This window comes from Misgurnus anguillicaudatus, chromosome 22, assembly GCF_027580225.2.
Source record: "Misgurnus anguillicaudatus chromosome 22, ASM2758022v2, whole genome shotgun sequence".
Classification (NCBI taxonomy): Eukaryota; Metazoa; Chordata; class Actinopteri; order Cypriniformes; family Cobitidae; genus Misgurnus; species Misgurnus anguillicaudatus.
The window spans coordinates 4,534,952-4,560,995 of NC_073358.2; the positions used below are offsets into that span (position 1 = coordinate 4,534,952).

The following is a 26,044-nucleotide window of genomic DNA, read 5'->3' on the forward strand; positions in this document are numbered from 1 at the left end:
CCTTGTCTGCAAATGTAACACGTGACCTTTTCACGTCATTGCGCAATTACGTGAGACGTGCTGCCGCGTCACAGGACCGGAGATAGACGAGAAGTTGTGGTTTAAAAGTAATTTATTTTTTTTGGCCAAAAATGACAACCGTTTCGCTAGATAAGAACCTTATGCCTCGTTTGGGATAATTTAGAGTTCTTTGAAACTGCAATTTTAAACTGCATTAAAACTGTTAAGTGTTGGGGTCCATTAAAATGAGAAAAATCCTATAATATTTTCCTCAAAAAACATAATTTCTTCTCGACTGAACAAAGAAAAACATCAACATTTTGGATGACATGGTGGTGAGTAAATTATCTGGATTTTATCTGGAAAATGGACTAATCATTTAAGTGTGAAAGTGCTGTCCGAAGCTTGGTGGTGTTGACGTTGAAGTCAAGAGACCATTTTGTAATTTGCTTGCCTAGCTTTTGATTTCTTGTAAAGTCATTTAAACTTCAAAATTCATAAAAAAATTATCAAGTTTATCTTTTCGGACAAAACATGCGTCACAAGTTTTGTTAAACATGGAGCTTATTTTTTGTGATAGTACAAAAGTATGTGGGAAAAATGAGGCAAGGGAACGAGCTAACTTCCGGGTTGGCCTACAAAAATAAGTCATTCCTGCGGCACTCTATTAGCAGTAGCTATAGTGATGCATGCCTTAGGAAGAACCAGTATTAAGGTAGAAACCTTTGCCCAGATTTCAGATGAACAGGCACCTGTGACTATGAGGGCAATGACTCTCATAGACATACAGGCACATTTGGACATTTTGTCTATTCAGTGTGTGCACATCAAGCTTGTGGATATCTGCAGGCTTCAAAGCAGGTTCATAAGGGTTCATAACAACGGCATCACAGTTTCCCAAATTTGCGATTTTCTAGTGTCGTTTTCAAAAACTTGAAAACCTTTTTCAAATGTTTGCATTTTTATGTTGATATTGTCATACGAATAAGGTTTTCTGTAAAACGATGTCGTGTAAACAGCCTCTAAGAGGTTCGCTCTCTTCCATTGGTGAAAAGTGAAGCCGTCAGTGTCCCGATACGGTGCTGACATCTTGGTTCTTGAGTCTGCACAGTAGCGATTTCGGGACCAGTCCTGCGCAGTAGTGAACAGGAAGTAAAGCCGCGAAAGCAAGGCCCCGCCCTTGCAAAATGTGCATATCACAGCTGTCAATCATGATGTGACACCACCATTTTTATAGCATTAAATAACTAACTAAAATCAAACTTATTTTAAAAACAAACACTTGAATTTACATCAGCCTGATAAAACTACAGTAAATGACAGAAACCAGCTTCGGAAAAATGATATTTGAAGTGTAATTAAATTGTTTAGTTGGTCTCAAGTTCAGGGCTTGTGGGGCACGCTTGGTGCACACCCAGGTGCGATTGATGCCAGAGTTCAGTTCATTTGGATGATGATGTGAACACTTTCAAACTCAGGTGCGCACGAAAAAAAGTGGTCATGGGTGACGGTACATGGACTGTGGTACGGTTTGCTGCTGATATGAACACAATCCGCAGAAGTTAACCGGTAGTACTGATGCACACGGCTGTGTTTTTTGTTCGTGTGGAACATCATTTGTACCCTAGTAGACAGTTACCTGTTAGCATAAGCACTGAAACGGCTTACTAGGAGATACAATGTGAACATCCATCTTTCATTCTCCGTACACCCTCGCCTCTCAATTTTAATTCAATACAGTCCTCTGCTCTCGCTAGCACTAACCAGATCACAACATCCCTGTCCTAGTGTTAATTCATTTTAAAGGAGAGACAGAGGTAAACTGAAGGAACGGGCATGCGGGGAGACAGAAGACCTGTAATGCAGTCATCAAGCGGATCTGGGAAAACTCCTGGTGGATGCTCTGACTGAATCTGGGTGACTTTCATTGTTGTCTAATGAACTTCAAATGCATTAGGGAATAGTTAGCGTGCCTGCCAACGGCTCAAAGACAGGAACTAAATCAGCCCATTGTTAAATATAGGACTGAATCACCAAGAGAATTATGTGTAATAAAGTTTTGCTTGCCATTTATTTGTGTTGTAGCGATAGTATAATGCAATATGACACAGTGGAGGTTTATTCGATAAGACATGCATTATTACTGATCCACATACACGGATCTGGGGAAGACAGTATAGTCCAGGGAATGTTAGGATTGCAGTCTTCTACGCTTTCCCTTCCCCACAAACTTTTTTAGTTAATAAATTATAATGTTAGATAATTAGGCGGTACAGCCCATAAGGCAAAAAATACATTTTAAATACATTTTTGTAAAAAGTGAAGCCTAATTAAATATATTTTTGAATTGGAAAATATATTTAGTTTTAACCTTCATATACCAACTTATATTCTATATGTATTTCAAGTGCAAACAGATTCAAACCTTTCTAATTTTAGAAAAAAATATATAATTCTTGGCCAAAATATGTTTTAAATATGCTAAATACAAGTTAATTTTATAAAGTATATTTTGAAGTTGAAAATATATTATTTTTACATTGTAACATAAAAAAAAGTTTTCCTTTCAATGCATAAATATATTTCCTTGGTTTGAAATACTGTATATGGAGGGCTAAATAGAGGTCGACCGATTTATCGGCCGGCCGATTAATTTGCCGATTTTTTGTATATTTAAAAAAATCGGCTTTGGCCGATTTTGCTGCAAAATTAGGCTGATTAATAGGCAGGCGCATCTGCGGGCACCTAAGCGTTGTTGTAGAACTCGTGCCGCTGCCTTTTGCTGCAAGCAGATCGCTACCGTGTGTGTGCAGCGTGCCTTGTTCACAAACAGCTTTAGTAAACGATGGCGGGATCGCGCGAATTAAGCAGCCAGTACAACAGCATGACGGGCTTGTGTCTCGCTGTGCACTGTCCGTGCAAAGATTAGGCCCATTTCATGTGATTAATGAGTGATGATGATCTTTCTTTGCGTGACAGAGAGAGCAGAGCCGCATGTGCACGCTTTCTGTCTTTAAACTGTCTCCCTGCTTTTATTACTCAAAACAAAACTGACTCGATGGCGAAAGGTCGGAAGACCAAATCATATTCACAGAGGAAATGTTTTTCGTGTTGTTACAGTAACACTTTGTTTACAGTTTGCGCTGCTCAGCCTGAATTAGAAAACAACGCGTCCGATTCATGAACTGACTCCTTTGAACAGATTTGTTTGAATGAACGGTTGAAACAACAGATCCGTCCCAACACTAAACTCACAAGACATCACTGTCAGCACAATCAGTCACTTATAGCGCCTCAGAAATGAGAATGTAAATGTGTTTAGAAAGATTTGCCCTAAATAACAGTCTCAACTAAAAAACATAGACATTTACTATGTTAACTTTATGATGAATAAATAATTTATCAGGTCTACCAAATAAGGATTTTATTCTACAAAGCAATAAAAGCCATGGTAAAAAACTGATCAAAGATGATGACAGCAGAGAGTCAGGTAATATCTGTGTCTGATAATGGTGCAGAGGAGGTTGTAAAACTCTTCAGAAAGACCAGTCATAATTTTTTTAAATACTTTGACTTTTGACATTTTTACATTTAAAATATCTGCTATTGATGAGAACATTTTGATTATGTACATATAGAAAATCAGCCAAACATATCGGCCATCGGCTGCCCTGATTTCTAAATATCGGCATCGGCCAGAGAGAAAGCCATATTGGTCGACCTCTAGGGCTAAATATATATTTTAAATACTTTAAAACATATTTCTTTTTATAAATATATACAAAAATATATTGGTGAAAATATCTTATATTTCAACAATTATATATATTTGATTATTTATTGTATATTTTAAAGGGGACATATAAAAATCTGACTTTTTTCGTGTTTAAGTGCTATAGACGGTTTCATCGGACGCACGTGATACACGTCTGGATCCGAACCTTACTTCCGGTTTCCTTTTTTAATGGTCTGACTAGTTGCTAAACTGATCTCTTGAACAAATGCCTCGTCGAAAATAACAAATGTTTTTGTTTCCTAGGTAATCTATGTGTTGTTTTTGTGCTTGTTATATAAATAAACTACGTTTAAAGAAATTTGTTGTTATTTATTCTTAGCGGAGTTTACCGGAAGCTACGTGCGGATCGCGACAGACGCTTGTTTATGTTGTTACTGCTGAAACTGTCTATAATTGGGTCCCCAGTGCTTCTATCAACCTAGAAATTATGTGATAAAGATCAACCCAGTAACTTAGTTTTGGTAAAGCATTCTCTGCAAGCATGTGAAAAAATAGGTCATTAAAATTTGGCTCCCCCTGTGATGTCAGAAGAGGACAATACCGCCCCTTAATCTGCTCCATCCAACCATGGCACTGCCATTTAGTGCAGAAATCAGCTCATTAGCATTTAAAAGGACACACCCAAAAACGGCACATTTTTGCTCACACCTACAAAGTGTCAATTTTAACTTGTTATAATAAATTATCTATGGGGTTATTTTGAGCTAAAACTTTACATACGTACTCTGGGGACATCTTAAAAAAGTCTTGTGAAATGTCCCCTTTAAAATATATTTAAAAAAATATTTTTACTGTATCGGAGTAGCTCAGAGAGTAGCACTGTTGCCTCACAGCAACAAGGTCACTGGTTCGAGCATGCATAAGTAACATTTTACTGTAAAATTTTACTTTAAGTGATTGGAGCAGTATAGTAATACATACAGGATTATCACTCTGAGTTTGTGACACTGACTTCATTGCGTCCAATAACTTGCTATTATGAGAGGCAGTGGAGCAGACCCAAGACATATTGGGTGGACAGATTCAGGGTTTAAACCTCAAAAGGCAAGTGCCATCAGCAAGTGTTATTACACTATTCACTGAATGTCATCATCAGATCATTTGTCACACAGTCACATATCACCAGTGGATTACAGCAGCGGGCGCAAGTTGTGTTTACTGTATGTGTGGTTAGTCAACCCTGCCCAACAAGTAACAAGGTACTGTTGCTCAGGTTTAAGGTCGAAAAATATGACAGATAACACACGCCCCACAAATCAGGAAACATGTTTAAATCAGAGAGGAAAAGGATATTCATGATATAGTTCATTATTAAGATACAAGAGTCTGTGCACTGTAAAAAAATCTTTTTTTTTGTTAAATTAACTCAAGTAATGTCAACTTACTATTATTTGTCTTGACAAGAGATGAGTTGCTACAACTTATAAAATGAAATTGACTTTTTTCAATTATATTTGATAAGTTATAACAACTCATCTGTAGTTATAACAACTCATCTCTACTCAAAATAAATAATAGTAAGTTGACATGACTTGTAAATCTGAGTTGATTCAACAAAAAAATTTAAAGCAGCAAATAATTATTTACAGTGTGCGGTTTTGAATATAGTTACAGATGATTTTTGTATGTTTTGATTTTTAAGATGCAAGTACATTTATTTCCAGTCTTATTCAGATATCCGAGGCAGTTCTTAGACAAAAAGTATGTATTGATTGACACATTATTGAAATAGCTATTGGACAGTTACCTTGTGTTTCATGTGATGCTCAATTATTTACATTTTCATGATTAAAGATATCACACCTCTTATAATGTGTATGTTTACATCGCCATAGAACTATAATTAAAACCTAATCTTACATATTTACAATAACATGTGCATACCTGTATTTTAAACATAAAAAATACGATTATTATGTGTCGTTATGTTCTTTAAAATATTGTGTATATAGTTCATGCACGTTAGGTAGATGAACGCTTTGTATGTAATTACTTAAAGTTTACTGCTTATTGATCTGATATTTTCTCGTCGTGAGATCGCTCGTGCAGCCAATATAAACTTCAAGAGTAACACCGCGGATGGAGCAAACATCTCTATCTTCTCATCTTGGCTTTCACCGTGCAAACAGCCGCCTCAGTTATTTGCATTATGTTTGTTGTATGATGATGCGATCTAACTCCCGTCTCCTGTCAGATTGAAGTGACTTCCTCACGGTAAAACAGGCGGAGATGTGTGACGTTACATCCAGGTAGGCGTATAAAGGGCGGGGCTTTCTGAAGCGCTGCGGTGCTATTGGCCTGACAATGCGAACGCATCTTGATTTTGGCTACGCAGCTGGAGGTCGGAGGCTATTGGCTCCGCAAAGGCCCGTTTGAAGCCCTGGCTCGCACAGACCCGATAGTGCAAAAGCGGCTAATGATGTCTTCAAGCCTTTAGCTGTTACTCGTGGGTTCTTCTTTACTTCATTGAGTATTCTGCATGGTGTCTTAGGAGTCATCTTGACTGTGCGCCCACTTCTAGGAAGGGTAGTTACAGTATAACTGTCTTCATTTATTGACAATTTGTCTAAGTGTAGACTGATGGAGGTCTAAGCATTTTGAGATTTTTTCAAAGTTGCACTAAACCACACATTTAAACTAATTTTATTAATTGGACTCCAGTTTGCCAGCTTCTGACAAAAAAAGATTTCAATAAAGTAGGGATGCACGATATATCGGCCAACATATCGTTATCGGCCGATAACTGCTTATTTTAATATTATCGGTTATCGGTCTGATAGCAAAATTAGGCCGATAAATGAAAGCCGATAAATTATGGATTATTTTGGTTTGTTGAACCACTTCACTTGCTCATTGCTGGCCATGTGGAGTTTTGATTGGTGCTTTCTGTGATATAGCACGAAGATGACACGTGTTGCGGGCTTAAGAAGAGTATGCTATTCTAGCACAAAGACAAGATGTCCGCGGTCTGGGAGTTTTTCATTGTGAAATTAATATGAATATTTATCGGCCTATATATGAAGAGTTTGGTTCCAAAACGCAATAAATCCATTTTGACAAATTTTGGTAAAAACGTGTTTTCTATACCAAGAAAGTGACAAGATGAAAACAACTATTTTCTGTTACAAACTTTCACATAGCATCTTTAGGTTATAAAAACATAAAAAATTCAAATCCATAACTTGATTTTCAAAGATTTATTATAAAAACGAATTATTTTTTCCACAAAATGCAATAAATCCATGTCAAGTTTTTATTCAAAATGCTATAAATCTATTGAATCAATAGCCTATATAAATGTGCATTCATCTTTGCCATGTTATATTCATTTAGTTGACTAGTTGTACACACTAATTAAAAATATAAACATTAATGTCATTAATCAAAACACTTACTTTGTCATATTAAGAACCCTGTCATTGCGATTATACTTGACGTCGTCGCTAAACGTCTTTCACAGCGATCAGCTGTAAAATGTTTTTGGTCCTGCTCGATTTTCGTTGACTTTGAGTAAAATTATGGAAAGTTTTTCATAAGATCCTCTGGGGTCAATGTGTTAGCATGAGAAGCTTGATGCTGTCCGGAGAACAAGCACCCGAGTGCCTCTCAGGGAAATTATTAGATGTTGATGGCTTACGTTTCTTTCCCATCACAGAAAACCATCACAGGTTTATCAATGCAATTAAAGTATTATTTTGTTTTGTTTGTTGATCACAAAGTACAAAGTAGATGTGGAAAACTAGGACTCCATGTACTCAGCGCGCTGCCATTGTTTGTTTACATTGCGTGAATGGTGCGCTGTAGGATTTATTGCGTTCTGTAAAAAAGGGGGAGTGGCGTTTATCGGATTTTTGTGGAAAAAGGGAGAAAAGATGACAGAATAACACGGCGGATATTGGATTTTGCTTAAAATTAAGAATTTACTTTTAACTACTGACCTGATATAATACTGATTTTGGCAGCAACTCATTTTTTTTTCAAAAATGGCGTTTATCGCGTTTTGGAACCAAACTCTTCATATATATCGGTTATCGGCCCCCAAATATAAAGAGTTATCGGTTATCGGTATCGGCCAAAATTTCCATATCGGTGCATCCCTACAATAAAGTTATTAGTCCATGGGCTCACTTACATTTTCCTCCAGCACTGTGAATGTTTAATGGGTGTTTCCAAAAAAGACACAAGAAACTGAAATTATTTATGTCTTGTGAGCTTATGCACATCGTGTTTGTTTATTGTTGTGACCTAGATGAGGATCAGATAACATTTTATGGCAAATCACTGTAGAAAACCAGTTCATTCCTAGGGGTTCACATACTTTTTCTTGCCACTGTATTTTGAAATTACGAACCACACACATGACGGGCTACCTCGAAAAAAGAAGTCACCAGCTGCCACTGATAAACATTTAAAACCCTGTGGACTCTTTTTCATACCAACCCCGAGCTTTGAAAGCTCTTGCAATGAACACTTGTTATTTTGACTCAGTTTAATAAAGCCTCATACTATAAGTTGTGGAAAGTGAATAGCTTGTTGAATGTCATTGAATGTCAGGAGTAAACATAGCAGCTATTTCAGCCTGCAGAAGCTGCGGCTTTATGTGGACACAGTCACAGATGAGACGTAGTGAGGGCTATTATGGCATCATTAGCCGAACAGCTTCGAGATGTCAAGGCCCTCCTAATAAACACAAGCCAGTGTAGCAACAGCTGGGTCCTGCTTCATTAACCTGAAGGAAACACAGCAGTGTTGAGGGACCGGGGAAGAATATTATATTAGAATGGATGAACTGAGATGCTTTCAAATAGCCACAGACTCTTACAGTATACTGTATGGCATAATAATAAGATACTGTGCTGCTGTCATTGTCCTGCTGCTATTATTCGAATAAAATGAAATATTTGGTGACACTGTAGATGTCCAATTCTGCACATTTACAAATTAAGTCTCTTGCCAGCATGGACATTGGCTGCAACCGGATCTCACTGATGCATTTACTCCTCAGCCTTTATAGTAATGGATCTCCTCGTTCAATAGACGTCAAATGATTTTAACACTTGACACATGGGCAGTGAAGGCTGGAGAGATCGCCTAGAGGACTTGCTATCCTAATGGCTTTCCCCCCCTCATTGTAACCCTCCCGTATTCACGGACTGTCAGTCATCATCCAAAGGATTTTGATTTGAGATATTTATGATATATTTTCATGGCAGAATTGAAACCAATATTACAGGAGCGTCTTAGGACTCTTCAGCAGAAACACAGCTCTTTACTGCCACCTTTAGCATTTCTGTTGCTACTACAGGTGACAATCATAACAAGGGTTCACATGGTCCATGGAATAACTGGAACATCATGCAATGTAAAAAATAATACGCTAGATTTACGTAAGTTACTTGCAATTTAATGTGAAACTTGCTAAAAAACAATGGATGCAAAAATTATGCACTATATATATATATATAATGTAAGTTATATTTTTTTGGCCATTTTTGCCTTTATTTAACATTGATAGAGGTCAGGAAAGTACTGGGAGGAGAGAGGGGTATGGGATCGGCAAATGACTACGAGTCGGGAATCGAACTTGGGTTGCCGAAAGTGCGAAAGCACCACACGTTGAAGCGCTCCCAACTACACCATCGGCTCCGACAATGCACTTTATTTTTAAGTAAATCCAGCCTTTATTTTTTTCAGTGTGTCTTTCCCAGACATTAAAAGTTAGGGAATTGTATATATTTTTATTGTCCAAGTCCTGGAATATCAGGAATTTCTTTGTTGCTTTAAATTTTGTTTCCATTTATCAAAATGTAATCCCATTTCTCCCATAAGGAATACCATTTACAGGTCCAAGCGTCTGCTGACTACAATTTATACAGTTGTTTTGTTGAGACTGTTTATTAATTTCTTGCATTTAAGCAAAATTTTTAAACACGTTGTACATTATCCAGGCTCACGGCATCCTGAACATAGGTCATGAAAATTGAGCTTTTTAGTCAGAGAAAAGTCAGGGAACCCTGCTTAACTGATTCTGTTCAATTCCCATAATGCACCACAGTCATAGTAAAATATTCATTCTTGTTAATGCGTTTGTGTTAAAAACGCATTAGCATTAGTCAAGGCCATGTTTATATTGGGAATAAACCTAGATGTTGCTTGTAATTATCAAGAGTTTGGAAAAACTTTTTTTTGTCATTGTATGGGCTTATATTTATTTAAAACATTCTGAAAATAAATTTCTTTAAATTAAATTAATATTTATGGATAGTTCATTCTTTTCAAAGTAAAAATAGTTGATGCAAAATTTTACTTTGATCCAATGAAACACTTTTTTGTGCGGTTTATATTGGGAATAAACCTGTGTTGTAGATGTTGCTTGTACACTGTAAAAAAATTCTGTAGAAATTACAGTATTACTGGGTATTACTGGCAACTAGCTACCAGTAACTTACTGTAGATTTTACATTTATATTATTGTCTGGCAACAGTTTGTTTAAAGTTAAATAAACATGTAACATTTTCAGTCTTTATCTTCCACAGTAAGTTACTGGCAACCAGCTGCATAATTATAGCAAATGTATTACAGTGTATTTTGACAGTAATAAATAAAAAAAGAAATTGCCATTGTATGGGCTTATATTTATTTAAAAACAGGCAAAAGTATTTAGTTTTACATTTTTTTTTTTTTAAAGCTACAGTTCTATACTGTAGATCTTTGGTATTATCACAGATTTCTGCATTATTATATGAGATGTGGTGTAATTTGCATATTGTGACCCTGCATAATTTGCATATTGTGCCTGTGAAAACCAAGCTTTTATTTTGTTGTGATTTACATAAAATAAAATCTCCTTTATAATAATGTGTGAAAATATAATCGTGATATCTTTAATATTGACTGAGTAAGATCATGTCAAAGATTGAACTTAATGTAAAATCCCGTGGCAGCTAGTGACTTCTTTTTTCGAGGGGGCACGATGCGAAGTTCGTCACAACATGTATGTAGCCCGTCATGTGTGTGGTTCGTAATTTCAAAATATGTGTTCTGTGCGTCGAGTGAACATATTTGCATCACGTGTCTTGTCAAAATAAGTGCCTGCTGCAAATGCGTCTAAAGGGCTTATGATAAAAGAGACGCTCGTGTTTGCCAGATACTCGCATAATCTCATGCGTATTCAGAGTTTAGTGTTAGGGGAGTGTCTTGCGTGTATTTTGTGATCGTTTTATCATAAACGGTTTTGACGCGTGTTTTATTTTGACAAAATGTGCGTGATGCACATGGTTCACATGACACTCCAAACACATATTTTAAATTTGCGCCCCTCGGAAGAGCAGTCACCAGCTGCCACTGGTAAAATCAAACTTTGATGCTCCATACAAAAAAGTATTTTTTTATAAAATCATTGTTTTGTTTTAAAAAAAAGAAAAGTTTAAAGTCTACCTTATTCTAAATTTCACTCAATAACAGCAATAATTAATTTGCTTTTTCTGTCTCCTTCTGCTCTAGTGTTCATTATGGGTACCGGTCTGGTGGTTTACCCCTTTGGTTTCAACTCCAACCTGGTCAAGTCTTTCTGCGGCGACTCCGACATCTACAACGCCGGGGAGTGCCAGATAGGATGGGGTTATATGCTTGCAATCGTTGGTGTCATGCTCACTCTTTTCCTGCCATTTTTCGCCAAGTACGCCCCAAAAGAGCAGCTGTCACCCACTCCCTTGCCCACCCTTTTATAGAGCGTTGAAGACCACCGCCTACAATAAACACCCTGCTTGCCATCCCAACTAAAAAGTGAATGTTTTGATGATCGTCGGACTGCAAAGTCTCAACGTCATTTTCTATGGTTGGTAACAACGATGTCATGATGATGATGTGCTGGACGGATGAAAGCAGAAGTAAACCCCTAACTCTGTATTAACATTGTTTGTGTCCTGTTTTTTTCCTTACTGGAGAAAGTTTTTCATCTCCAAAGAGGATTATTTGGATTTTGGTATTTCTTGATGGAAGACTTTTAAGCACTAAAGACTGAAAATCTCAATGGACCCTAATGCAAATTGGATGAAAATAGAAATGGAAACATTCCCAGTAATGCACTTCCCAGGACATTTTGGCATGTAGTAAAAAGACATCAGAATCTGGAAGTATCTAAAAACATGGATCAAGATGCCAAAAATGGATCCATCTTTTGTAAGAAGAATTACATTTACAGAAGCTCCTGAGTAACTCAATAATTCTGCTAGTTGGAAAGTTTTGCTTTGTACTATTTTTTATTTAGGTCATATCAGGCACCTGTTCAACACTGGAGGACCAACACTGTGGCATAACTTTTTCTGTGTAAAAGTGTGAATTTGTACTGCTTTCCCTCGTGAAAACCCCGCGAGAGCCCTCTCAGTGAATTGGGACGCTTCAAGCCTTGACTGCTAACATAAGCATGAATCCTTTCCACAACATTTTTAAAGTGAGAAACCCAATAACTAAAACACAGTTAAACAATGCCATTTTCCAAACGTTTGCGTGAATGGGAAATGCGAAGCCTCTGTATGCTTTCGTTACTGTAACACCTACTATTGCTGAATTATTCAGGATTAAACAACATCAGGAGGAAGGCAGAGACTTGTATTAACAGCTAATCTTTCTTAAAGTTGGGTTTAGTTAATACTGACTAAATTCTGACCAACTTGTGCCTTTTGACCATTGTTAGGAGTCGAGTACCATCAGGTTACGTACTTGTACTAAAACATTTTGTAAATTCTTGTTATATTATCGTTGTGTGATTGTGTGCGTCTGCATTGATAATGGTGATAATGAGCTGAAAGACTGGCAATGGTGCTCCATGCCAAGCTGACATTCGGTTGTGTTTTAAATCATGAAAGCAAAATCTGCAATTACAAACTTATTTTGTCATGTGTAAATTTGTTGTAATGTTGAAATCAAGCTAATGTGCTAATGCATTACCGCCAGGCACAGCAATACGGTGAAGCTAAAGCTTCTGTTTGGATCATTCCAGTTTGCACTTGGCTCACTTTTACTGTTGTGTCGATGCATATGTTTATAGACGAGATCAAATTGGCATTCCCATTGCCCTCTCTCATTTAAATTTTTTCTTGATTTTTGTTAAATGTAGCGTATTACACCCTTGCTGGTAGCTGAAAGAAAAAATCAGATCACCCTAATACATTTGATTCTTTGTAGGCCAAACATACTTGGTAAGCAGAGCACAAAATTTCGATCCAAATTCATCCAAAAACGAAACTAGACAACTAACCTTCATGACAATAATGCAAAATGTTATATTTAAATGGCAATACATTTTATCTTCCTAAAATGTTGAAACTCCAAAAGCACATCCATCATGAAAGTAATCTACATTGTGCAAAAATGTGCACAAATCAAATTTAGCCAACATCTCATTGGTTTTTGTCTTATGACTAGTCATATTTCATTATAAGGCAGCAGGAAAGAACCGAGGTTTAACGTTTTCGCCATATTTGATTTAGTGGTGGTGTTTTTTGCAAATAAATTCAAATATTAATCGTCTTATGAAGCGACATGATAGATGTGTGAAAACCGCACAGTAGCCCACTGCATTCATTTGAATTCATTTTATGATGGATGTGTGTACTTTTTGGGGGGTTAACATAGTAATAGAAGATTAAATTACAACTTTTTATTATTAAAGGAACACGGCGACTTTTTGGGACTTTAGCTTATTCACCGTATCCCCCAGAGTTAGATAAGTCCATACATATCCTTTTCATCTCCGTGCGTGCCGTGGCTCTGTCTGACGCACTCACCGCTGGCCTGGCTTGGCACGGGGACTGGAGGTGGATGGCTCCAGCTAGCATACTGCTACCAATAGGTGACAAATAATGCCGACATTTTCCTATTTATGTGTTGTGATTTGTGTGGCCAAAGCGTGTATACATAACAAGGTCATATTAGAGACAGCCATCTTTTAACTGTATACATGCTGGGAGCTGTATTCTCGGAGGGTGAAGTACTGGTACTTGGGCAGAGGGATTAGCGCAACTCTGAGCAAACTTTCTGTTCCTCACCATGGGGCTTCTCGAGGTGCTGTGAGCAAATCACTTCGCCCAAGTGGCAGTGCAACGCCTTCGGAGAGTATAGTTCTCAGTATGTATAGGGTTAAAAGATGACCCTGTTAATATGACCCTGTTATTTGTACACGCTGTGACTATACAGGTCACAGCAGATAAATGGGAGGGTGTTGGCGTTATTTTGTCACTTATCACAGTGTGCTAGCTGGAGCCATTTGCTTCCGGTCTTTTTTGCTGAGCTGGGCTGGCGGTGGGTGCGTCGGACGGAGTTGCGGGACGCACGGAGATGAAAAGGGTATGTATGGACTAGGGGTGGGTGATAAACCGGTAGACATGATTAACCGATAGAAATTTGTCAACCGGTAGTGATTTTGGACTATCGTCTCTATCGTGGTTACGCGCCCACGTCACGCTCCTGTGCGCGTGGTCACGAAAACGTAACATTTGAATACGTATTTAAGCACCGCAGTTTTAAAACAAGTTATTTTAAGCCATTGAAACACAAACAACAGATCTATATGCGTGCGCTCTTTCTGTGTGTGAGGAGCGTGCAAGTCGCGCAACCGCTGCTCTTTCTGTCTGTGAGGAGCCTTAAATATACATATATGCGTCAAAAATCCCGTCTTTGCAAGTATCCATAAACACGACCATTTAGGGCTTAAGAGAAAGTGAACAGCTAAAAGAGAAAACGCATGTTTAACAGTATATTGGATCCGGTCTTAAAGGGTAAGTTACCTAATTTTGCTCCTGTATGTCACTCATGTTTATAAAACAGCATTAAAAGAAAATCTCTCACTGCTCTTGACTAAATCACTTTTCTACCTTAAATAAAAAATATACATAAATACACACATAATTATTTATTATCATTCCTTTATCATTGACTGTTTATCTTCAGAGAGCTTGAGTTTTGTTTGTTTTTATCTTATTTTTATGCTTGTTTAAGGTTTTTGTGAGAATTATGAACATTTCTATGGTATTAAAGATTTTAATAACAGAAAAACCTTATTAAAACAAAAACAAAAAAACTCTACCGTGATACATATCATTATCATGATATAAAATGAATCCTATCGTGATAGAAGATTTTGGTCATACCGCCCACCCCTAGTATGGACTAGTATCTAACTCTGGGGGATACGGTGAATAACCTAAAGTCCCAAAAAGTGTTCCTTTAAATGATTTGTGTTTAACTGAAAAAGTCAAATACATGTAGGATGGCATGAAGATGAGTAAATAACATAAATTTTTGGACAAATGGCATCAACAGGCCCTTTAAATGTTATGCAGGAGTACACTGGCTGTGTCTTTAGATTGGCTTGGTGGCGCTCCATCTTTATTCATGTACTGTATGTGATGTCTGACCACTGCTAGAAACTAGAACTTGTAGATTAGTGCTGTGGGTTTTCCCACTGTGATGTTTTGGTTGTAAATAATTCTGTATGGTTTGTATAATATCAACCTCCGCAGATGCTTGGTTCCCTTTTGAAAGATATATTTTGAGATGTTACCTCATCATTGTGTTAAACTTTTAGATCCTTAAGATTTTGTGTGTTTCTTCTTTGTAATAAATCATTTCATAAACAAAGCACATTTTCGTCTTTTGAATGAAAAGGTTTTAATAAACTGAATTAAATCTTTTAATACAACAATTAATGATGTAAATGAACTGAATAAACTGGACTTAAATCATAACAATATTTTATATGCACATTAATTATATCTCTAAACTGCATACAGTTTATAATCAATTACTCCAGTTAATAATAATAATAGAGTTGTTTAACATTCAACTAAGACAACTCAATGTTAACTTTAGTAACCGTTCTGCTAATTTAATATTTCAAATTTCATTGAGAGCCAGTACCACTTCCCTCATCTCTGCATCTGATGCTTCTACAGCCTCCTGTGAACTGCTTTGCTCTGATGGTGATGCAGCCCGCACTGACACACAGGTCATTGTGTCCTTCTGCCTGTTGTAGTTTCCAACGCAGCGATACGCCTGACCCCGGGTCAGTGTGGCAAGTGGCTGATCCTATAGGATATAAACAAATCAATTAATATCTCACGTCTTAAACAAGCTAAGAGCCAATTTTGATGAATGACTGCCACCTACAGCAATGCAATGGTACTGTAACATACGATCACTGATAGCAGAATATAGTACAGGGTAATATTAGTGTAATTCTTTCACGAATAACCATGGTCATTATTTAAGCAACATCGCTCGAGTAGGAGTGTGATATATCCGGCACTCGGCCTACGGCCTCGTGCCTCTGGCCTAATTACAGCCGTGATGATATACAGTTGTGTTCAAAATTATTCAACCCCCAATGCTGTTAAGGGTTTTAGGGAATTTAGTGTACATTTGTAATTGTATTCAGAATGAAATCCTACAATGACTTCTTAAAGAACCATATGCAACTAAAATGACATCAATTGGTTTTGTAATATAGTAGTAAATGTTTCTTTTGTGAATTCTTCATTGACACAATTATTCAACCCCTTAAAGAACTACCACTCTGAAGAACAGAGGTTCATTGAAGTGTTTTCAATCAGGTATTGAAAACACCTATGGATGTCAGGGAACAGCAATAAAGCCTAATAAGCACCAATTAGGCAGCTTTAAAATGACTGTGATACTCAACTCCTTCTAAACATTTACTGGTGTGGTTACAAACATGGTGAAGTCAAAAGAATGCTCCAGGAAGACAAGAGAAGAGGTGATTAATCTTCACAGGAAGGGCAATGGCTATAAGAAGATTGCAAAGATGTTAAACATACCAAGAGACACCATAGGAAGCATCATTCGCAAATTCAAGGCAAAGGGCACTGTTGAAACCCTTCCTGGTCGTGGCAGAAAAAAGATGCTAACTGCGACTGCTGTGCGCTATCTGAAGCGTAGAGTGGAAAAAAGTCCCCGTGTGACTGCTGAGGAACTGAGAAAAGATTTGTCAGATGTGGGTACTGAAGTTTCTGCTCAGACAATATGGCGCACCCTGCGTACTGAATGCCTCCATGCCAGAACTCCCAGGCGCACCCCCTTGCTGTCTCCAAAGAATAAGAAGAGTCGACTGCAGTATGCCAAAAGTCATGTGGACAAACCACAGAAGTTTTGGGATAGTGTTCTGTGGAAAATTAGAACTGTTTGGGCCCATGGATCAACGCTATGTTTGGAGGAGGAAAAACAAGGCCTATGAAGAAAAGAACACCTTGCCTACTGTGAAGCATGGTGGGGGGTCAATCATGCTTTGGGGCTGTTTTGCTTCCGCAGGTACAGGGAAACTTCAGCGTGTGCAAGGTACCATGAATTCTCTTCAGTACCAGGAGATATTGGATGACAATGTGTTGCAGTCAGTCACAAACCTGAGGCTTGGGAGACGTTGGACCTTTCAACAGGACAATGATCCCAAGCATACCTCCAAATCCACTAGAGCATGGTTGCAGAAAAAAGGCAGGAACATTTTGAAGTGGCCATCGCAGTCATAAAAGACTTAAATCCGATTGAGAACCTCTGGTGGGACTTAAAGAAAGCATTTGCAGTGCGCAAGCCTAAGAATGTGACTGAACTGGAGGCTTTTGCTCATGATGAATGGGCGAAGATACCCGTAGATCGCTGCAAGACACTTGTGTCAAGCTATGCTTCACGTTTAAAAGCTGTTTTAACTGTAAAAGGATGTTGTACTAAGTACTAAGATTGAATGTCACTTGGGGGTTGAATAAAACTGATAATGATGTGAGCACAGAAAAGACATTTGTGGTTATTTCATTATAAATGTTATGTTATATTTGTCTGACCTACACATACCTCTTTGATGTAATTGTAAGCAGGATGACTGAATGATCAAAATCAATGTCAAACCGGCCAAAACAATCAATTTCAGTTGGGGTTGAATAATTTTGAACACAACTGTAGAGCTATATCACACGACTCCGAGAGCGATATTGCTTTTATACAACAGTTCGACGGCACACGTTTGAAAAACAAAAACTAGAAAACAACAACGGAGTTTTTTAAAAGCCTCTTTGTTTGAGAACTACTTCTTCCGCCATGGATTTGAGGGCGGCCAGAATGACAGGTAACACTTTCGGCTGCTTTGAATCTCATAATAACTCAATGGACGGAAAAGCCGTTACTTTATATTACCGTTTCTTGGTCACAAAGTGTAGTTTTAAGATTAGTTCAGTCGAGAATATATATGTATTATATTTAAATCTACAGTCGATTAATAAAGATAGCGCCTGTTTGAACGTTTGCTTAGTGAGATTCGGTACGTATGAAAACCAAAGCATGAGCGGACGTCAGTGTTCACTCGCCCCGCTGACCACCGCCCTCTCTGGGCTACATCTTTGACAGGGATTCCCTGGCTCTCATGTTGGCCTGATGGTCAAAAATGAGATCAAATCAGCAGTATTTGGTGTCATGATAAAACTATTACTTGTTTTCTTATTCATATTTAGTGTCTTTTGTGTTGTTATAGTTTTAGTGCGAGGTAAAAGTTAATAAAACTATACTTATATAATGTTACTATTGGTTTACCATTTCATCTTAACGCGATACGAGCACTCAGTTATTATTAGACTTTGTTCTTGTCAGTACTATATAAAACTGTTTTTTATAAGTGTCAGAGAGATGTTTTTGCATGCTGCTTATAAATATACCAGTGGCGATATCTCATAACATGTTTTAATAGTCACGTCGCGATTAAATAAATGATCAATGTCCACATTTAAAAGCTGCGGGGCTTACCTGCAGTTCCACAGTGTTTTTGCGTTCTGATAAGAGATACAGCTTCAGAAAAAAAATTAGTGTTTACATTCCTCTTTCCAAGTGTTAATCGTCCACACGATGTGACAAGACATTACTCCCATTAACTTTAACGTAACATCCAAGAGCGCTGACCTTTGACGGAATAATAATTTCCGATTGGGGATTCACAGACTGATTTACGAGCTAGTGAACTAATGAGACACACGGAGAGTGATTCAAAACAGCGCGGTTGTAGCGCGGTTGTGTGTGTCCGTGTGTGCCTGCAGTTTTTCCATTCAGAGATGAGCCTGTTAAGAGGACCTCCATTCACTAGGTGGCGGAATGATACGAAAGGTGAAGCGGTTACTGTGCCGTTATCAGTAGAATATTGCACGCCTCTTAGCCAATCAGATTCGAGAGCCAGAAAGAACTGTTGTATAAAAAGGTTTAATTTTTACATTACACATTTGGTGTACACAAATACAGGCCAAATATTGTTGATTTTCCAAAAATAGACAACTCTTCTGTAAAATTTCCTTACAGGTCCCAAGCAGTGATTCCAGTGGTTTAGTTTTTTAATGGTCTTCTTTTGACCTTTTATCTTCCAGAAAATAAAAAAATAATAATCATTGGTTTGATGACTTACATTTTCAAAGTAGAGACACTGTACTGTATCTTTGTCATCCCTCATGAGGAATTTCTTTGCTCCGTGATCTCCTATTGTGACGGCAGAGTCGAGTGTAGCTATGGATAGAGACAATTCAGTTAAATACACAAATTAAAAGAAAGCAAACCACATCTGTGACACAGACTCCTCACCAAAAATCTCAAACAGCATTGGTACTTTGTCTTTGTATTGGCTCCAGTGCTTCATCCCTTTGATGACAGCAGTGATGACACGCAGTGATGTCTCGTGTTGGGGCTTCTAACCAACAGGAAGAAAATTCAATCATTGATGTTAGCTGAACAAATAAAGCTACATTTTACAATAAGAATGAAATCTGCGTATTGCAAAGTAAAACACTTTTGAACTAATTCCCCGCCAGCCTTTTTTTAGATTTTCACAAAAAAAAAATTTCTTCTATAAATATTAGGGGTGACCCCGAATAGTCGAAGATTCGATGCATCGATAGGAGAAGCCTGATTCGACTACCAATCTCACAGTCGAATCGTCGCAGATGTGTTATGAAATGATTTCAAAATATATCTGATTTCACATATAACAGCTTTCTCCCAATATATTAATATATAGCATATTATTATAATTCTGCAAATAATATGTGAGGTAGCAGCTTTCGATAAATATTTTTAAAATGCGTTAATAAATACAACAATCCCTGTGACAGGGCTACACGTCCAAAAAGAGGTTCCTATGTTAAGGAACCATTGCCTTTTTGTTTCTACATTTAAAAGACAAAGCTGGCAATTCTGGCTATACTTTCGTTCTTTTAATAATTTCTTTATTTTATTTTATTTATAAATCACTCTGGGTTATCTGATTTATCTATTTGGCTTGTGTTTTGTTTCCGTGCACTTGATGCATTTTGCACATGTTCTGCACTTTGTTACTTCTGACCTTATTTTATTAAAAAAATTTATTTATTATAAACGTAAATTCTGATCTAATTTAAGTCTGTACATTTTGGATTGCTTTTCGTTGTATCGATGTTGCGCTATTGCGTGCTGGCCATGCTTGCGCATGCAATTTAGGTGAAAGCGCTAGGTGATCTGCGTCTCATATTTAGGAGTTTATCAAACTAAACATTAAAAACGGATGTTTTTCGATGGGTATAAGTTTTTAAAATGTATTTAAAACATAGTGGTTATCTTGTCAAAAGTTAAACTACAAAACAGGTAAGCCGTTTCTTTAAATTTCGGTGATGAAATGGAAAATATCTGCACCGAACCTATATTTATGCCTGACACGACTGTCTTTCTTGTGATTTAATATTACGGTCGGTGTTCACTTTCAAATGATAGCAAAGAGATTTCTAAAATAAATAATATCATCAGGTCTTTTTTGTATCTAAAGTGAATACAGAGATGATCAAAGTCAAAGCAAGCAAGCAGCTATTTCTGTGTTAAATAATACGCGTAGTGTCTATAATCATTCATTTAAGTGTTTTTCTTGTTATAAATTAACGTTTAATGAATTGTATATAAAGCTTAGTTTTTATCATTTGCAGTAACAATCACAAATTATGTGTCATTTCTCATTTGTCCTGGCTGACGCGCTAAATCTCCAAATTAAATAAAAACACTGAATTGTAGCCGGGGTTTCCAAGGCAGGATCACCTTTGCGGTATATTTTTAGGTTTAGTTATCAAAAAGTTTTTTTTGTGTGATGTTCTGTAGATCGTGGCTTTAAAATGTTATGAATAATTAAACAAATGTTGCCTTACATTTTACCTTAAAAATATATAAATGCAGTTTTGTCTTCGTTCATCACTTGAAATACAGTTTTGGTCACTTTATAAGAAAGTTGTTTATGTGTGCTGCTTGTGAAAGAAAATAAAAGTTACCAATTTGTACCTGGTCTGACCCCCTCCCAACCCATGCACACACACATAGATGATTCGACTATCGGTCGACTATGGAAAGATTCGACAATTCTGATTCGAATATGCAAATCCTTAGTCGAGCCCACCCCTAATAAATATATAAACATACAAATATATTAAATGAAAGAACAGACCCTTGGCTTTCAGACAAACAAATAAACAAACAAAACGGGGAAAAAAACATTTCATCCTATCATACGATTTTAAATCGAAATCGATCGAAATTACGTCACAACTTCGAACTTTGAATAAAAAAATGGAATTGTCGATGCTGCCACGCCCCCGTGTCACTTCCGGACGGTTTTGTAGTGTAAACACACATGTGGTTGAATGTGTTCGAACAGCCACGGGAGACCGCCTTTTCTTTGCCGATTTATCTAATCTGAGGTACTGAACACGTTTTACGTCTTTTCTGACTTCTGGTGCGAACACACGGTGTACAGCACTATTTTTAGCCTTTCATTGATAAAACTGAAGCGGCTAATCAGTTTCCTTTTGTAAGCGTGTGAAAGTTGCACATCTTATTTCATCAATTGACTCCGACATAATATTAGTACGCGTCCAAATAAACTCGTCATTACTCCCCCTCGCGTTTAAATGACAAGGTGCAAAGTACTGACAGGAATGTTCATCTGAACGGAAGTTTCGTTTTATCAGGTATGTGCGTGTACCATATTTTTCCACTGGCAGCACGACTAACATGGCAGGGCATCTCCGGGTTCAAGGTCAGAGATTATATTTCATAAAAGGTACAAATCTTTGGAGAATTGTGACACCCCTACTTCATAACCTCTTAAATATGGGTAAGTTTCTTCAAAAATACCACATTTTCAGCAAAAAGCTAAAATATTTGCATTTTTGTAAAGGAATTTTGTTAGAGATCAGATTCAGAGCGATAATCAAAACATGCACCGAGTTTAAGCCATCTAGTGGATAATAGCGAAAATACAGATTACCGTAAAGGTCATTGGGAGGGAAATGTTTTCTCTTAATTGATGAGATAACTCAATTGCGAGGAAAGATTTAAAAATAAAGGTGTAAGAGATAAAGAAATGCATGCTGGTTAAGTACTAATGTGGGGTTAGTTGTAACACAGTTAACATTGTTGCACACAGTTGAGCGATTTGTTTTTCTGGTATTTTTTCAGAATTTGATATTGAAACTGTAGTATGGTATTTACAGACTGGGTCACATATAAAAAAATATTTTGTCATAATTGTGCGGCTTTTCCTCACATATTTAGACATTTGTATCGATTTATAATTGAACTATTGTTAGAAAAGGGCTGGAAGAATGAATACAGTATGGATACCTGTCTATCTATAGATATATAAACTTCAAGTATATAGACAAAATAGTATTGAAATATTTGCCTGCAAACTTTTAGCAAGTGTTACAACTAACCCCCTGCCTGTTACAATAAACCCCACCTATGGGGTAAGTTGTAACGTTTGCACTTCTGTCACGTTTGGTGTAATTGTCCAAGAATTGTAAGTACTAGAAACAAACTTCCAATGTTCATTTGTAGCAGAGATGTGTATGTTGCTTGTGTAAAAATATAATTAATCAAACTCAAATATTTTTTGAACGATTGAGCCAAAACCAAAAAGCGTTAGGTTGTGCCCAGCTCTCCCCTACTGTTAAGACGCAGGTTCTGTTTGACGTCGCCTAATGCAATGATGTTTGTTCACGAGCAATTTTGCGACTGTCAGCCTTTGCCACAGATGTAAAAAAAAAACATGCCATGGATATGTAGTAATAAACTGCCATTGTTTACAAATACAACACTGAGCTCGCCGCGCGCCACAGGTAACTTCCGCTTCTCTCCGAGTTTACCGGTATTTTGATACTGATGTATGAATGATGTCTTACTGGTAAAAAGTCGGAACATCACTGCGCGTGTGAACGGCACATTTTTATATTTACCGGTAAATTCATTCTGGTAAATTCATGGTAATTACTGTGTGAAAGAGGCTACTATCTATGTCAAGTTTTTAATTGTTTGTATTGTGTCTTTAGAATAAGATCAAGTAAATGGACCTGCTGCCGAGAGGTGTTTTGGCCCCGTGAGGTGTCCTTCTTCGCTGTTGCCATCATTCCACTGCTTGATTGTCCAGAAGATCTTAAGTTCCACCTTCTGCTCTGTGGGCTCTCAGTGTTTATTACTGCAGGGTTACACTGCTGGGGACGGTATGGCATCGCTGGCCTGGTAACCTGGTTCTGGAAGCCACCGGACCACCTGGGCTGGCCCATTGAGGTGGAGCTGTTGCTTGGAAAACCACCCTGAACCTGATATCCAGCTGTTGGCACAGAGTTATGGTTCATTGGGGGTCTTTGTTGCCATGTCTGTGACCTGGAAAAAGTGACAACCACAAAGTACCAATGTTATATAGTTTTAGGAGCATATATGAAAAGCATTTTTCATGTACCATGTAAAGCAAAGTAGCAATTGTATACCATGCATAAGTAGGTTTTTTTGGATGAGGTAATGGTGCATATCCATGTCCCGCCATAGCAGGTGAAGCAACAGGTCTCATGTTGGCTTGGTGTGATGTAAAAGGGATTTGCTGGTCCCACTGTCCACTCTCAACTAAACCAAAAATAAAGCATCACTGTCTGTTGATGGATTTGTTAACATGTAAAGTTATGACCTAATGTAATCATTGTATGTTCGAGTGTAGTACATTCATACATAGAAAGTATTATGGGTAAAAGCTAGGGCTGGGCGATATATTTCGGAGGATTCTCATGCTTGTTTCATCAGTAAAGCCAGTTCCTTGATGAGAAGTAAATTGCAATTAGCTGCTTTCAGATGGAGCGGCATTTACTACACAGAGCCGTAGTTCACAGACAAGCTGGGCCATATCGCATTAATTATCGCAGGCGATATGTCCTCGATAATGAATGCAAAATTTCCTTGATTGTCAGCTAACTACAGCTCTATGTAGTAAATGCCGCTCCATCTGAAGCAGCTGATGGCGATATACTTCTCATCAAGGAACTGGCTTTACTGATTAAACACGCATGAGAATCCCCCGATATTTATTGCCAAGCCCTACTAAAAGCTTTACACAAACATCTGAACAGTGAATATAAGTTCAAACAAAAAAGCAAATGCATAGTGCAATGTGTGCAGTGCACACTTTTCAGACGCTCTGCCAAATGGTTTTAACAGCAACAAGAAGTTAAAGGAATGAAGTGGTCACCAATAAATATTAAAATATGTTCTGCCACATTATTTCGAGTTTTTATGAACACTCATTATTATGAAAATGCTTTGTTTTACAGTTGTCAATGTGTGGGATGCATTTATGTATAAAGTTAACAGATATTTACTACCTTATCATGGTAGTGGTAAGCAGGATTAAGGATTAAGATCAGGTGTTTTAGAGTGTACTGGCGGTGAAGGTGTAAAGTCAATGACAATAGAAGAGTATATCCAATCCAGGCGTTTATTTTCGTGCAAAAATCGTGGTTCCCAAGCAAAACGAAAAACATAACGTGACAAAACTAAACAAAGCAATAAAGAAAGAAAGAACGAAAAAAAGAAAGAAAAAAATATATAATAGAGTGATGGTCGCTTTCGAAGCACGCTTCATGAGGCTTCGAAACTTTTACGAATCTTTTGTTTTGAATCAATTGGTTCAGAGCTTGTTTCAAACTGGCCAAGTCACATGATTTTAGCAAACAAGGTTTCATTATAGGTGTGTTCGAGATCATCTGGCGCTGTGTAGGCCCCGCTGCGCAGACCGATGGGCGAGGTTTGTCGCTTGCAGTCGAGGGAGGATCTGAAGACGGAGCCGTCAATCCGGACACCTGGGGCACGTTCAATCTCACACCGGTGCGCCACGTTATGCTACGGTTTCCGGGTTGAACGACAGGTTTTAGAAGCGTTTTCTCTTGTTTGGTGGGTGTGTCAGAAATGTCGGCCCAATCAGCGGCAAGATGTATAAAACCACACGGTAGTAAAGAGACAGCTCGCTTAATGGGTTCAAGTTGGAATTTTGTCTTTCATTCTGAACAGCAAGGTCAGTGACTGTAACATCGAGGGTATTTTACAGTATTAAACACACATTTATAACGATTTCATCAGGCTTTAGAAACATTTAAAAAAGAACACAAAGAATGGCCTCTCAGCTACCGTAGTTGCAACTCTTGCGTCATCACAACAGGGTGTTCAATCCATCACCGTTTCTGTTTAATAAACGTTGTGCAATGTTTTGTCGGGGCTGAACGCAGCCCTGGTGCTTGCCGTAGTGACGTGTGTGCCGTGATTCCTTTTTTATCACGAATGAAGTGAATTAGATGGTGAATTTGATAAAAACAAACCTTTTAATAAAAAGTTGCAACCAGAAACATTTTATATCAAATATTTTAATTGCTGCTTATACTGTACTGTATGCCCGAAAATAACGGGAAACAACCCTACATTATTAAAATACCAATAGAGTTTGGTATTTATATTTTATTACGCACAATATAACATATTTATGCATATTAACGTGCTTTTTCCTGTTATAAAAACATGAATTTATAATGTTTATTAATGGAACTGAAGGTTGGGTTAAACGTGAAACGCACGTGATCGTTGTCATCAGTAAGGCGACCAATCACAAAGAGCTGTGTCGACATCACAACTAAATTTATATGATACATTTTGAGCTTTGGGGTTTTTAAAAAAATGTCATTATACCTCAGTGGTTCTCAAACTGGGGTCCAGGGCCCCCAGGGGGGCCGCGAGATGGTGCCAGGGGGGCCCCAGTTTTATGACATTTTTATAAAATACATTAATTTATCATGAATTCTTTGAAATTAAACCTTCAAAAAATAAGGCAGCACTACTTTGTATAATTTAATGTTTTGTTTAATGTAAATGTGAAGTTT

At 37.5% G+C, this 26,044-nt stretch overlaps 2 protein-coding genes across 2 annotated transcripts in view; one reads left to right on the forward strand and one right to left on the reverse strand.

Moving 5' to 3' along the window:
* The window catches only part of LOC129440906 (LHFPL tetraspan subfamily member 7 protein), a 195,955-nt gene extending 180,533 nt beyond the window's left edge, over nt 1-15,422 (forward strand). The window contains exon 3 of the mRNA XM_055200494.2: nt 11,301-15,422. Coding sequence (XP_055056469.1) covers nt 11,301-11,527 — 227 coding nt within the window. The 3' untranslated portion in view covers nt 11,528-15,422. The remainder of the gene's footprint in view (nt 1-11,300) is intronic.
* Nucleotides 15,423-15,533: 111 nt separating this feature from the next.
* On the reverse strand, nt 15,534-23,773 carry spata22 (spermatogenesis associated 22). Its single transcript, XM_055200495.2, has 5 exons — nt 23,618-23,773; nt 23,201-23,513; nt 19,419-19,524; nt 19,246-19,343; nt 15,534-15,884 (listed from the first exon to the last, which is right to left on the reverse strand). The coding sequence occupies exons 1-5, from the start codon at nt 23,695-23,697 to the stop codon at nt 15,693-15,695; spliced, it is 789 nt and encodes a 262-aa protein (XP_055056470.2). The 5' UTR covers nt 23,698-23,773; the 3' UTR covers nt 15,534-15,692.
* Nucleotides 23,774-26,044: the final 2,271 nt, after the last annotated feature.